At 40.0% G+C, this 15,437-nt stretch overlaps 1 protein-coding gene across 7 annotated transcripts in view; it reads left to right on the top strand.

Moving 5' to 3' along the window:
* Positions 1–15,437, top strand: part of VEPH1 (ventricular zone expressed PH domain containing 1) — a 223,796-nt gene that overhangs the window by 67,562 nt on the left and 140,797 nt on the right. For all 7 annotated transcript variants that reach the window (XR_005195794.1, XM_017500789.2, XM_037728584.1 and 4 more), the window contains 2 exons: positions 2,230–2,396; positions 10,966–11,175. Coding sequence is in view for 6 of the 7 variants with exons in the window: in XM_017500789.2 (XP_017356278.1) it covers positions 2,230–2,396; positions 10,966–11,175 (377 nt within the window). In the remaining variant the exon portion in view is untranslated. The remainder of the gene's footprint in view (positions 1–2,229; positions 2,397–10,965; positions 11,176–15,437) is intronic.

Genomic DNA, 15,437 nt, shown 5'->3' on the forward strand with positions numbered 1-15,437 from the left:
CTAATTTTTTGTATTTTTAGTAGAGACGGGGTTTCAGCATGTTGACCAGGATGGTCTCAATCTCTTGACCTCGTGATCCACCTGCCTCGGCCTCCCAAAGTGCTGGGATTATAGGCATGACCCACCGAGCCCGGCCAACATCTGAGTTTAAAAAGATGCCCAGGTGATTACTAAGCACATTAGAATCAGAAGCACTACCTTATGAAATAACTCTCATTTTTGCACAAAGAGACAGTTATTTCAGCGCCATGGATTAAAGCAACAAATAACAACACCACAATATCTTTCAATCATAAAGTGCATGAGTAAGTTGTTGCATATTTATACACTGGAATAACACAAAGCTGTGAGAATAAATGAAGAAGAGCTTCTTGGATGTTTAATTTCAACAAAATGTTGAATAGGAAAAAATATGTTGCAAAGGGATATGTACAGTATGATGTTATTCATATACAATTTTAAAGCATCCAAAACAACACTATAAAATGTTTAGTGATACATACACATGTAATTAAAGTGTAAAAATATGTATGGAAATCATAAATACTACCTTTAGGATGATGGTTGCTTCTGGGGAGGAAAGGAAACAAATGGGATGAAAAGTGATTATAACGTAAGATTAAGTTTTGACAAATCTGGTTGGCAGGTGCACCAGTGCTTCTTATATTATTGCCTATATTTGTTTGATGACTTAAACTATTTCATAATTTAAAAGAATGTATTACTTACTAATGGAATTTATAAGATTTCTGCAAAAGTTCTGCATTCGTTTTTGTATTATTTGATTGAAATTCAAGTCAGCTGAAAATGACTAATCTGGGGTTTTCCCCTTCAAGGCTCCCAGGGCCTTTAGTGAGTTTGTACCAAAATGCCACACACCAGTTTCCTGTCTTAGATTGCAACTACAGTCCCTTTTAACGTGACCATCAGTATCTTCTTGTAACTAAGTTCTATGATCTAATGTGGGCTGTACAAATTGGGTATTGCATTAAAAATTCCTGATCTTTTAAGGAAACGCTCATAGTGAAATAAGCAGAAAACAACACAAATTGTTGAAAATTATATTATTGAAAATAAATACTGATGAACACAACCTTTTTAAAGAAAACTAAATATTTCCAACCACTTGTATTCTGGGGTACATGATAAAACCTGTTTTAGACTTATTCTATGAACTATATGTGGAAAAAAAATTCTCATTTTTTATTGTCTCACAAATTCATTCAGTTTTATTAGAATCATGCTTTCATTAAATTTAGATATTGATATTCTGAAAATTCTGGCCTTCTTTCTTTAATGATCATATCTAAATCGTCTTTTATTTATAGGCATGTTCCTACCATTTAATGAAGGTCTATATATCTGTAATTCCTACTTATTTGATTCTTTCTGTGTATGGCTTCTACATACAAAGCCAAATTTAAAGTAAAAGTAAAAGAGTAAAGAAAATTCTTGTTCAAAAAATCCCTAGAAACCAACTCCCCTGAGACATTTAAATACTTGAGAGGATTTTGAGAGAAAAAAAATCCATACCATCAAGTGATAAGTAGATGTTGCCCATATGCTGTTTGCTGATAAATTCCTATAGTTCATGTAGTATTTTTCTTGAGGTTTTGCCATTTTAAATCTAGTTGTCTATACATGTCTTTGAGGAAGTCATGTGTGACAAACCAGTTGAGGCTAAACTTCCCTTGAAATAGTGCAGAAATTGGGGATTTTGCATTACTACTTCTTATACTAAAAATAAGGCATAGTTTCTGTATGTGAGTTGTCTAAATTATGCTTCTGTATCTTTCAGGAATGTGAATTCACTCCTCTTCACTTTTCTTGTAGTTCAGTTTCATCTATGTCCATGATTATAGCACTGCTTAGTTTTCATTTAAACATTATACAAATTTTGCTTCTCATCAGGAATTCTTTTATCAGAACTGTTTCCTTCTCAAGGGTGTGGTCTGATTACTGTCAAAGTTCCTCTATCCCCATGGTGCATTACTCAGGAAAATTTTTTATTAGTTAATGTTACTGATCATATCATAAAATATTTCCTTTTATAGAATCAGAGTAAATCACATTTTAATCGCAGAATAAGGTACCATGTTATTTTTAGCAGAAGATTTGGCCATTACTCTGTGCTATTTAATGTGTAAATGTTATTGCACTGGTAATAATGTTATTTCTGTTGCTTATGGCCTGATAAAGTCATCATTCCCCTTATTGTTCCCTGAACAGGTAACACCATGTTGTTGAGAGTGTTACCTGCTGTGTATGAAAAGCAGCCTCAGCCAATTAATAGACACCTGACAGAACTCTTGGCCTTAATGTCTCAGCTGGAACAGCCAGAACAATACCATCTACTACGGCTTCTGCATGTAGCAGCAAAGAAAAAACAACTGGAGGTAAAAATTGTATATGTCATGGTACACACAACTAAGCATGTTTTTCTTTGTGCGTGTGAACAGCATATGTGCTTAGGATTTCCTGTCTCAGGCATGTATACATGTAAATTTTAAAGTGAAAACCCTCATCTATTTATTGTATTTGTATAATGAGAAATTGGCTCATGAAATTATGGCAGCTAAGAAGTCCCATCTGTCATGTATAAGCAAGATGCCAAGGAAAACCAGTGGCAGTTTCAGCTCAAGTCTGAAAGCCTGAGAACGGGAGAGCTGATTGCATAAGTTACAGTCTGAGGACAGTAGAAGACCAATGCTCCAGCTCACAAAATCAGGCAGAGAAAGCAAATTCTCCCTTCCTTCACCTATTTGTTCTATTCAGGCCCTCAGTTAATTGGGTGAGGCTTATCCATATTGCAGGGGCAGTCTGCTTTATTCAGTCTACCCACTGAAATGCTAATCTCATCTGAAATCACACTCACAGACACACCCAGAAATAATGTTTACTCAAGTATCTGGGTGCCCCATGATCCAGTCAAGTTAACACATAAAATTAACCATCACAAGCCAGGCATGGTGGCTTATGCCTGTAATTTCAACACTTTGGGAAGCTGAGGTGGGTGGATCACTTGAGGCCAGTCCTTTGAGGCCAGCCTGGGCAACACAGTAAAACTCTGTCTGTACAAAAAATTACAAAAATTAGCAGGGCATGGTGGAGTGCACCTGTAGTCCCAGCTACTCAAGAGGCCGAGGTGGGAGAATCACCTGAGCCAGGGAAGTTAAGGCTGCAGTGAGCCATGATCATGCTACTGCACTCCAGCCTGGGTGACAGAGTGAGACTCTGTACTATAAATAAATAAATAGAAAAGCAACAAATGTGCAAATCTGTAGTTATTGTAATGTGGCGTTAAAGAAAGTTTAGTGTGGCCGTGAAGTCCTAGGAACTGTAGTTTCTCAGGTAAGACCAAGAAGAGACCTACACTTAATCCTATTTGTGAATTAATCAGCCTATAGTGAATGCAAAGACTCATTCTCTAGATAGCAAATAAGTTGTCATTCTTTGGATTCAAGTAGAAGACTGTAACAATTAGGATGCTTATGATTATCGGTAATAGAACACCCAAACCAGAATAGTTTCATCAGTGAAAGGAATTTATAGCTAATGTGATGGGAAAAAATTCAGATGAGATTTGATTCAAAAATAATGTGAACAAACAATTTTTCTATTTTGATTTCTCAGATTCGACTTCTAGGCTTCCATTTTCCACAGGCTTTCTCCTTGTCATCTCCAATAGGTGCTCAGGGCCCTCTTGGCACTATGCTTCTCCTACATCTATCACTGCCATCAACACCCAACAAAAGTCTTGATATTCTCTCTGTTTAGGGCACATGCTGTACCCCTAGGGCTTCTCCTGAACTGGAGGATACACAGACAGAAACTAGAAGCTGCCAGGAAGAGGGAATTAGAAATGGATTCTAGAGGGCACCAATGTATTAGTCCGTTTTCATGCTGCTGATAAAAGACATACCCAAGACTGGGAAGAAAAAGAGGTGTAATTTAACTTACAGTTCCACATGGCTGGGGAGGCCTCAGAATCATGGTGGGAGGCAAAAGGCACTTCTTACATGGTGGCAGCAAGAGAAAATGAGGAAGATACAAAAGCAGAAACCTCTGATAAAATAATCAGATCTCATGAGACTTATTCGCTACCATGAGAACAGTATTGGAGACCCACCCCCATAATTCAAATTATCTCCCACTGTGTCCCTCCCTTAACATGTGGGATATGGAAATAAAATTCAAGATGAGATTTTGGTGAGGAGACAGAGTCAAACTATAACATTACATCCCTGGCCCATCCAAATCTCATGTCCTCACATTTCAAAACCAATCACGCCTTCCCAGCAGTACCCCAAAGTCTTAACTCATTTCAGCATTAACCCAAAGGTCCACAGTCCAAAGTCTCATCTGAGATAAGGTAAGTCCCTTCTGCCTATGAGCCTGTAAAATCAAAAGCAAGTTAGTTACTTTCTAGATACAGTGGGAGTACAGGCATTGGGTAAATGAAGCTGTTCTAAATGGGAGAAATTGGCCAAACCCAGGGGCTACAGGTCCACACAAGTCCAAAATCCAGCAGGGCAGTCAAATATTAAAGCTCCAAAATGATCTCCATTGAATCCATGTCTCACATCTGAGTCACACCGATGTAAGGGTTCCCACGGCCTTGGGCAGTTCTGCTCCTGTGACTCTTCAGGGTACAGCCTCCCTTTTGGCTGCTTTCACAGGCTGAGCTTTACTGTGTGGGGGCTCTGACCCCACATTTCCTTTCTGCGCTGCCCTAGCAGAGGTTCTTCATGAGACCCCCACCCCTGCAGCAAACTTCTCTCTGGACATCCAGGCATTTCCATATAGTCTCTGAAATCTAGACGGAGGTTCCCAAACCTCAATTCTTGACTTCTGTGCACTCAACACCACATGGAAATTGTCAAGGCTTCGGGTTTGCACCCTCTGAAGCCACAGCCAGAACTGTACATTAGCCTGTTTCCAGTCATAGCTAGAGTGTCTGGAACACAGGGCACCAAGTCCCTAGGCCACACACAGCCCAGGGACTCTGGGCCTTGCCCATGAAACCATTTTTTCCTCTTAGGTCTCTTGGTTTATGATGGAAGGGGCTGCCATAAAGCCCTCTGACATTCCCTGGAGATATTTTCCACATTGTCTTGGGGATGAACATTTGGCTCCTACTCTTAAGCAAATTTCTGTAGTCTACTTGAATTTCTCCTCAGAAAATAGGATTTTCTTTTCTATCACATTGTCAGGCTGTGAATTTTCCAAACTTTTATGCCCTGCTTCCCTTATAAAACTGGATGCCATTAACAGCACCAAAGTCACATCTTGAATGCTTTGCTGCTTAGAAATTTTTTCACCAGATACCCCAAATCATCTCTCTCAAGTTCAAAGTTCCAGAAATCGCTAAGGCAGGGGCAAAATCCTATCAGTCTCTGCTAAAACATAACAAGAGTAGCCTTTGCTCTAGTTCCCAACAAGTTCCTCATCTCCATCTGAGACCACCTTAGCCTGGATCTTATTGTTTATATTGCTATCAGGGTTTTGGTGAAAGCCATTCAATAAGTCTCTAAGAAGTTTCAAATTTTCCCACATTTTCCTGTTTCTTCTGAGTCCTCCAAACTGTTTCAACCTCTGCCGGTTAACCAGTTCCAAAGTAATTTCCACATTTTTGGGTATCTTTTCAACAACACCCCACTCCACTGGTACCAATTTACTATATTAGTCCATTTTCATGCTGCGATAAAGACATACCCAAGACTGGGAAGAAAAAGAGGTTTAATTGGACTCACAATTCCACATGGCTGGGGAGGCCTCAGAATCATGGTGGGAGGCAAAAGGCACTTCTTACATGGTGGCAAGAAAATGAGGAATTTGCAAAAGCAGAAACCCCTGATAAAACCATCAGGTCTCATAAGACTTATTCTCTACCATGAGAATAGTATGGGGAAAACTGCCCCCCTTCTTCAAATTATTTCCCACCAGGTCCCTCTGACAACATGCGGGAACTATGGGAATACAATTTAAGATGAGATTTTGGTGAGAACACAGAGCCAAACCATATCAACCAACATGTGTGCCCAGTGAATATTAATGGTTAGCCCAAGGTTATTTAATTATGGCTGCCCCATTTCTTTTCTTTCTTTCTTTCTTTTTTTAAGATGAAGTCTCACTCTATCACCCAGGCTGGAGCACAGTGGCACAATCTCAGCTCACTGCAACCTCTGCCTCCCAGGCTCAAGCAATTCTCTGCCCCAGCTTCCTGAGTAGCTGGGATTACAGGCATGCACCACCACACCCAGATAATTTTTGTATTTTTTTTTTTCAGTAGAGACAGGGTTTCACCATCTTGGTCAGGCTGGTCTTGAACTTCTGATCTCGCAATCTACCCGCCTCAGCTTCCCAAAGTGCTGGGATTATAGGTGTGAGCCACCGCACCTGGCCTGCCCCATTTCTTTTTAATGTCACTATTCACCAGTTGAAAAAAAAAGAACAATCAATACTAAAGTGAACACTGGAACATTTGTATTCAACCTTCAAATTATTCAAAGAAAAGCAAGAAAGAATAGTTATATGCATAATTAGTCACAATAGATTGCAAGGCCCTTTGACAAGAAATGATTTATTCTTTCCTTTGTATCTTAGACTTTTCCATAGTATCTGATAGAGCTCAATAAACATTCATAGAACCAAACTGAGAACAAACATTGAACCAAATTAAACAAGGTGATAAATGCTTTGCAAATGGCATAAACAAAGAGAGAGGATGATAAATTCTACTTTACGAGGGAATAGATGCCATGAAGCTCCACAAAGGGAGTGACATCAGGGCCATACCATGAAGAATGCATACTTTTATGCAGATGATTCAGAGCTAGGAATCTTGGATATTGGAAAGCAGGATTCACAGGAAGCTTCAGGAGATGAGACCAACAAGGATGACCAATGCCTGAGCCTTACTCTCAGGGATTTTGGTTCAGTAGCTTCAGTAGACACAAGTGGGGACCCCAAGTGTGTCTTTTTTACAAGTACCCATATGGTGCTGCTGTTGCTTCGAGGGACCACGCATTGAGTAGCAAAGCTAGAGCTCAGGCAGAGGACTGGGAACTTCTCTGTTACTAGTATGCACATAGAACAATATGTCATTATTTCTGCATGACTGTTTCTTTCAGTGCACTGTAAATTCCTTGAGGTACATGGGACTCTTGTCTACATATTCATATATGCTCCCTAGCATAGTGCTGGGTTACATAGTAGGATTTGAATAAAAAGTTATTGAATTAAGAAATGAATAAATTTAACAAGAGACAAAAAGACTGAAGACATGAAGAAAAAGGAAAAGTCACAGTGTGTTCTCCAAAGGAGAAAAAGTGGCTCAACAGGGTCAAGGTCTAGAGAAGTAAAGAAGACAAGAGACAGGCATTGACCTTGGATTTGGCAACTGAGCTCACCAGTTGTATCTTTTTTATAAAAGGCAGCATCTGTGAGGCAGGGTAGGGGAAGTCAGTCATTTATTATGAATTGCATATGGAAGGGAAGGTTAGGAAAGGACCATGTGAGTGTGGACTGCCAATTCAGAAAGTTCAGAAGAAACAAGAAGGGTTAAAGACAAAATAAGAAAAAAGGGATTGAAGGTGTGAGAGGAAACAGGAGACAGAACAAGGTGCCAAAGGAAGATGTGGAATGTATTCCAGAGCACAAGTGGGAGGACCAATTTTGGAAAGGACTGAGGGCAGAAAGGATGAGCAAAGGTACAGTAGTTTGGGGTGAGGAATGGAGTTGAAGAATTATTGGATCACCTAGAGCACAGGCCCCCAACTGGAGAAATAACTGGGCAGCTTCCACTTCCACTTCCACTTCCACTGTAGAGAAGGCTACAAGAGAAGGCATTTTCTCGGTGCTGGTCCCAGCAGGCAGGGGAGCGTGGACAACGGCACTAGTAGTGACTGAACTCATACCATGTACCAGGCACTATGTAGGTATATCACAGACATCTCATTTATTCCCTACAACAAGCTTTTTATTTTATAAATAGAGAAGCTATAGTTTGGAGAGGTTAATAAGAACAGTGGTGGTACCAAAGGGTGACCTTGTGGGTGAGGTGGCTTTTCACATGCACTTCATCTTCATCAGCCTTTCAACTTCTATGTCCCCCAGTGACCATCAGAGTCATACTACCTTCCCTAAAGCCATCCTACGGTGACAATCTGGGCTTCACACCAGCTAGGTCACTTGCCCAAAGCCAGACAGATCAGGCAAGCAGCAACACAAACCCAGTCTAATTCCAACCAATGAAATCTTTTGACCTCAACACACTAAAGAATCAAGGCTGTAAGGCTGAGGCTTGTGAAGCAAATGAGAATTCCAGAAGACACAGGAGAAAGTATGGGAGAGAGGGCAGTTTGAGGGTGGACTAGACAAGAGAAGGAGAGTAAACAAAATGAGGAGAGAGTGAACTCACATTGTGCTAGGTACTGTGGGTGCTGAGTATGGATCCCAGAACAAAGAGCCCAGGGTTTAGGGAGCACCTACAGCGATGTGGATGGACCCAACCTGTGCCAGGATTCTCCCTGGGAAGAAGTTGTAATGGGGGGATTGCTGAGCCCTGTCTCCTGTCAGCCCTACCTTCATGGTAAAGCATCCTCTCCACTTGTCTCCCTCAGCTCTTTGTGCTCTGTTGTTGCTGCCAGCACCCCTAGAACTAGAGTGCACCCTTGATTTCAAGGGGTCTGTCACCACAGGTGGAACAATACAAAAACCACCTGATTCACCTTCTCTCTCACCTCTTCCTTAATTAGACAGTGGGCAAGGGGGATGGAAGGAAATGTGGAGAAAGAGAAAGGGTTCACTGAGAAGGGAAAGGGAAGTGGCGACAATCAGAAATACCAAGGCTTTCAAGTTAAGCCTAATTCATTTCAGGTGAAATAGGAAGCTAAACAAGGAAGTTCTGACCTTGTGAAATTGGAATTCAAGTAGAGCGTCTATGTCTGCATTAAAGCATTCCTGACGCTCTGTAACATGCAGGTAAACTGAGTGGGCTCTCTAGGGAGGGCAATGTGTGCAAATGCTTCATGCATCTAGACCAGCAGTAAGAAGGAAGCATGTGAAGGACATGCTCAGGCCATTTATGGTACAATGGGAACTTCCACAATGGCACTAGACTGAGAAGGAAGAGGAGAGGAGCTGAGGAAGGCTTTTTAAGGAAATAACAGTTCATCATTCATCAAGAATGATCAGGAGTTACTCAAGCAAAATAGGGGCAACAAGAGTTCCGGGAAGAGCAAATCACATGAGTAAAATCCCAGATGAAAAAGAAAATTTAGCAAGTTAAGAACTTTAAAAAAAATTCATCATAGTTGATGTGTGATACGTAGTGGGGTCTGGACTGGGGGAAGGTGGACCGAATGGTCAAGGAACTGAGTATGGGAAGATGAATAGGAGTCAGGTTGAAAACAAGGGCAAGTGACTATAGGGTTTTAAGGCAGGAAGAAACACCATTGTGACTAAAGCTGAAAAGAGATTGGATGGGCAAGACTGAAGGCACGGAGACTTTTAGGAGGCTGTGGAATAACTGATGTGTGGGATGCCTGGGTCAGTGATCTCAGCTCCATGTCCCCCTGAGAGAGGCCTTCCCTGACGCTTAGCCTGAATTAGGGCCCTGGGACAGTCTCTCACAGAGCCCTACATTTTCCCTACATAGGATTTATTAAAACTTATAATTATTCATTTCTGATGTGATTATGACTTTTACTGAATGTCTCCTTTACTAAACAGTAAATTATTCCATGAAGGCAGGAATCTTGTCAGACTTATTGCTATCCTTATCACCTACAGCTTGCAAATAGGAAGGACTCAACAAGTGTGAATGAGTGAATGAATGGATGAATATAAAGACGAGGGAGTGGACAGATCTGTGGGATTCTTGGGTACTGGACACAATAGGACTTGGTAATTGCTTGGATAATGGCGGCTAGTAAGGGAGAAACAGTTTCTAGTTTGAGTACCCAGGTGGATAGTGATGTCATTTATAGGAAAAGGAGGCACTTGGGGCCAGAAGGGGTGGAGGGAGAGAGAGGCAGGTTTTTGGCAGGGGGTGGATTATGAGTTCAGCTTTGGGGAGATGGTGCTGTGATCAGATTTGGTTTTAATACTGGAAGCTACATTTAACGTCTTCCCTACCCAAAAAATGACACATCAGTAAAGTAAATCAAACACAAACAAAGAAACAAACAAAGCAGAAATATGGATGGGCAAATCTGTTTCACTTTTATTGTTCAGTTTCCCACAGGTTTCCTTTATAATTATCCACTTTAGCAGACAAAACAATTCATTAAAATATCAGTATGTGATATATTAACATAGTGTCTTTATTCCACAAAAGAGTCCCATTTTCTGGGATAAATTTCACCTTTACATTCATTTCACCTTTGCATTCTTGATTCATAAGAATCAAGAAAATATATTAAGATAATGAGACTATGATATAAATCATTTTTGCTTTATTAACTTTATCTTATATTTTTGTGATCAAAACTGAAAATTGAAGAAACTGTGAGAACTTTTCTGCTTTCTTATTTTTATTAAACATTTCTAAACTGAATTTTTCCATTTTGAAGGCTTTGATTAAAGTCAACAAAGATCTCCCACATACTTAAATTGTCCTTTAAACTGCAGCTTTCATGGTGATTGGAGGAAGTGTGGCACTCCCAATAAGGAAATAACACATCAAAACTTGATTTATGAATAGTAACACTGAAGCATTATTTTAAACTTCACTTTTCAATAGGAAGGCACAGATCAAAAGAAAAAGAAACTAAAGGCTATGAAGATTTTATTATAAATTTTAAATTCTAAACTTGGGAGATTTGCTTGAATACCAGTGAGAGAAATAATCCCAGAATGTGTTGAGCTCAGGTTTAATAAAAAAAAGTTTGCTTTCAAAGTTAATTCTGATTTAATTAACTTTTTTCTTTCTTTCCTCCTCCTCCTCTCCTCTCTTTATAGGTAGTTCAGAAGTGTATTCCTTTCCTAATTGGGCATTTGAAGGATTCAACCCATAATGACATCATCCTAAACATCCTTATAGAGATAGCAAGCTACGAGCCGGTGGCTTTGAACAGTTTTCTTCCAATGCTGAAGGAGATTGGTGAGAGATTCCCCTACCTCATTGGACAGATGGCAAGGATTTATGGAGCTGTTGGGCATGTGGATGAAGTAAGTTTGGCTTTTTTTCTCTCCATTCCCCTGAACTGCATTGGTACTTAATCCCACCTATTTAGTCCATTGGAGCTTTATGACCTATAAATTTGTCCTGGGAATTCTGGGAGTTCCAATTTCTCTTTCAATCCCTTTACATAGACAATGGCCTCTGAGTCAAGTAGCAGGGTTATAGGGAAGATTTAGGAAGTGAGTCTTTTATTGTTGCTGTGTCACCTGAAGAAGGAGGGTTAAAATGGAGAGAGCACTGAGAGATTCAAGACCACTTTGCAGTAACAACAACTAATAAAACAGCTGTATCTGATTTCAGTTTGCAATTTCTCTTAACGCAGGAGACCATCAGTAAGCACAGAATTAGATTTAATAGACTACCCTTTAATGACAGTCCATAGCTATTATATCAATAAGTGCCTAGGCTCAGAATTTTTTCAGTCCTCTGAATGAAGTTATTTGGAAGAGTGAAATAAACGTTCATGGATGTTTAAAAGCACTCGCCTAAATATTTGCATACTGATATCTTTCAGTACGGACAGCAGGATGCCATTAGAGTTTAAGGGGATTAAACAATTAGGAAAGTTTTCAGAAATTCAGGTTCTAAAGACATGCATGTCTCTCTTTTGATTTTATGTTTGGATCTAGGATTTTCATATTTTAAAATAAAAACAAATCTATAATTGAGAGCTTTTCCTTTAACCTACTTACATATAAAATAATTAACCATTAGATAAATATAAAATTGTCCAACTTTTAAAAGAAATTTCATAGTTCATTGAGTTCAGTCCCTTGATTCTGCATAAGATAAAATTAAAAAACAGAAAAGTTATGTGACTTACCCAAACTCAGACTGGGTTGGTAACTCAGCTACAATTAGATCTTTGGTATTTTTGGCACCTATTTTTGAATTTTGTCTTAAAATGCATCTTTGTGCTGTTTGATTATATTTCTTCTGAGATTATGGTGAGCCCCTTGAGTCCTGCCAGGTTTCCTCCTGCTTGAGGCTCTGTCTCCTCTAGCTTCCCAGAAGAGGGCGGGAGAATGGAGTTCCCAAGCTTGCACTTGTCAACATGAGGATGGATCTTGAAAGGGGATTTCTTTGGTGCAGATGTACTCTTAGTATAATCCCTTTCTGTCTACTGCGGTTGGGAATGCCTTGCCACAGTCTGCCTCCTGGCAGTGCTTTCCCCTGCCTGTCACCTTTTCTGCCAGAAGAACCCACTGGTATGTGTGAGTGTTATTAGGCTGACTTTGCCTGACAGCTGTTTAACTGAATCTGCTGACCTTGCAGATCTTTGCAAGGACCAAAAAAGTTCAACCTCTGAGGTGTGAAGCCCTGGAATCATCACAAATGATTCATTAATGTATAGTAATGACATTAGCATTGACTAAACTCCCATGGAAAATGTAATCTGTGAAAAACAAAAATAGTAGCCACATGCAATCTAACCACATGCAATTATGTCACTGTCAGTTTGTCTGAACTAAGGTTGTTTCCATCTATTTTTTCACTGCTATAAAGAAATACCTGAGACTGGGTAATTTATAAAGAAAAGAGGTTTAATTGGCTTGCACTTTCAAAGGCTGCAACAGGAAGCATGACACTGGCATCTGCTCAGCTTCTGAGGAGGCCTCAGGAAAACCTACAATCATGGTGGAAGGCAAAAGGGGAGCAGGTACCTCATGGCCAGAGCAGGAGGAAGAGAGGTGGGGAGGTCTACACAAGATCTCATGAGCACTCACTCACTCTCATGAGAGCAGCAGCATGGGGGACATTCCGCCCCGTGATCCAGTCACCTCCCATCAGGCCCTACCTCCAACACTGAGGATTACAGTTCAACGTAAGATTTGGATGGCAACACAGATCCAAATCATATCAAAGGCTAACCTGAAAGAGAACAGTTCATTTGGTGACATTTGTGTGACTCTCAGTGCATACCAGGAGAAGGAAAGGTAGATCCAAATAGCCTGATGAATAAATTATTTCAGAATTTATATTTGTTTGCTTTTTTCCCCAAAAGAAACAACTCTTTCTGTTGGTTCTGATTCACCACCTACCCCAGACTCACAGCAGAGAACAATTGTAGATCAGATAATTACCAGGTGTATCTAGACATTAGGATTATATGAGGAGCTTTTAAATAATGTCCTTGGGCCCCACAGAATGCCTACTAAGTCATAATCTCCTTAGTATTTAGTAACAGAGAACATATGAAGTGTTTTCTTTCTAGATTTAGAATCAGGCCTTGCCCATCACCCATCCTTGATGGAAGAGCCATCAAGTCATTGTTAATCAATTTGATAATTTTCTAGACTGTTGATATAGCAGCTTAGAGTAGGCTTAGCTAAGAGTAACACAAAAATCCAAAACCACAGTAACTTAAACAAAGATAGATATCTGATTCTCTTACACATAAAGAAGCCTAGAAGGCAATCTCCCTAGAGTGCCATGTTTCAGAGACCCAGGCTCCTTCTACCCTATTGCTCTACCATTCCTGAGCACACCAGAAAGCATATAGCTTCTGTCTCATGGTTCATGATGACACTGTCTCCACTTATCATATCAATCTTTCAGCCAGCAGGAAGGGGGAAGTGGAGAAGGAATCTTCCAGGCCGTCAAACACAACCTTTTGTTTACAACCTATTTGCTAAACAGCATAAAGCTGAATATGACCATATGTAGCTGCAAGGGAGACTGGAATATGTCTCCTGGATTTGGGCAGCGGCCACATGCTGAGTTAAACAGGGGACAAAGGCAGAAAAAGTGATGTTGCTGCTGCAACTGGTCAATTTATTTCACGTCTGTGGATCTGTTTTCTTTCCTCAAAAATTAATGGCTTTATACTGGATTACCTCTCTTATGGGTCTGATATTATTTGATTCCATTATTCCATTTTATTTAGGATCAGTCTAATAAAATCACCTACAAATGTCAGGCAGGCTCCTTTGCTCAGAAATAATGCTCTTTCTTGATTATTTTTAGTGCCTGAAATATTACTGTAAGAGAGTTATTTCAGCTGTAAGGAAGGCTAAAGCTCAGATGTCCCAAGAATAAGTATAGTCATCTGAGCAGCTAGTAACAGCTTAATTTGAGTAAATCTGTTCAACTTTCTAAATAAAACCTTGTGGAACAGTATTTCTAAAGACCAAAAACTATAGGCAAGATATATATGTAGGTATATCTCTACCTAGCCTCTTTCCAAAAAGAAAAAGAAGTTCCTGAGGTACATTGAGACTTGGGCATGAGGGCAAATGCCCAGTATGAGGTCTTGGGTTCCTAGGTGAAAGAAAATGTCAATAAAGAAAGAGAGGCAAACACTACCCTGTAAAAGTCCCACCACTTTGTATGTGGAAAGCTTGGTCTATAGGGAAATAGTAGAACATGGGACTACATGAGGCATGGGGATTTTGGGGGTGCTTATAAGACAGCCACAGGACCCTTGTGAACTCTGGCCCCAGGATCCTCTCTCTTATCCTATTCTGTTCTCGTCTAAAAACTGACTTCATTTGAAATTTTTGTCTTTGACACCAAAGTAGTTCTTTCAGTTATGTGTAGGGGTTTAAACTATCAGATAATTTTATTGCCAGGATATAAAAGATTTTAGAAATATGGAAAAGCCAATTCAACTTTGAGATCCTGCTCTGACTTTTATAATATACAATCTATGACTGATCAGAGCGTACTTTTAGACCCCTCCCTTGTTTCCTGGCTTTCAGCAAACCACATGTTTCATCTTTAAGAAGAGCAGAGTCTCCTGAAGGTTTGCAATCCTCAGTCTAGATTTGGTCATTGCGTAGAGACAGCCTGGAATCACACAAGTTATTAATTGGCTTATGCCTTACCTTCTGTGCTTGCATGATGCCAGGTATAAGAATTGCAAGGCTGGCTACTGGGAACTGACCAGGTGTGCCTGTCTTTCAAATGAGGGCCCATCTGGGTGAGCAAACTGTTTTCCACAGCTTGATAGCATCATCACAATTTTTCCATCTAGATTGCATTCAGCGGAGGAGAGCTGTATATATACGACAACAACAACAAAAATCCTACCGATTCTTATTTTCTCTACCTCCCAAATTAATGCAGGGATCTTTTTTGTCCAAACATAAATAAAGCCATGTTTAATAGTCATATAGTGCTGGTGTCACTGTGGAGGTCATGAATGACTCACAGACCACTTCCAGGGCAGAGAAATTTGCTTCTGGGAGAACCAATCAACTGTTGCCCTTGAGGTGCACCTTTCAGTAAAGATCTATCCAGTTCTTTA

The sequence above is a fragment of the Cebus imitator genome, unplaced genomic scaffold, assembly GCF_001604975.1.
Source record: "Cebus imitator isolate Cc_AM_T3 unplaced genomic scaffold, Cebus_imitator-1.0 Scaffold270, whole genome shotgun sequence".
NCBI lineage: Eukaryota > Metazoa > Chordata > Mammalia > Primates > Cebidae > Cebus > Cebus imitator.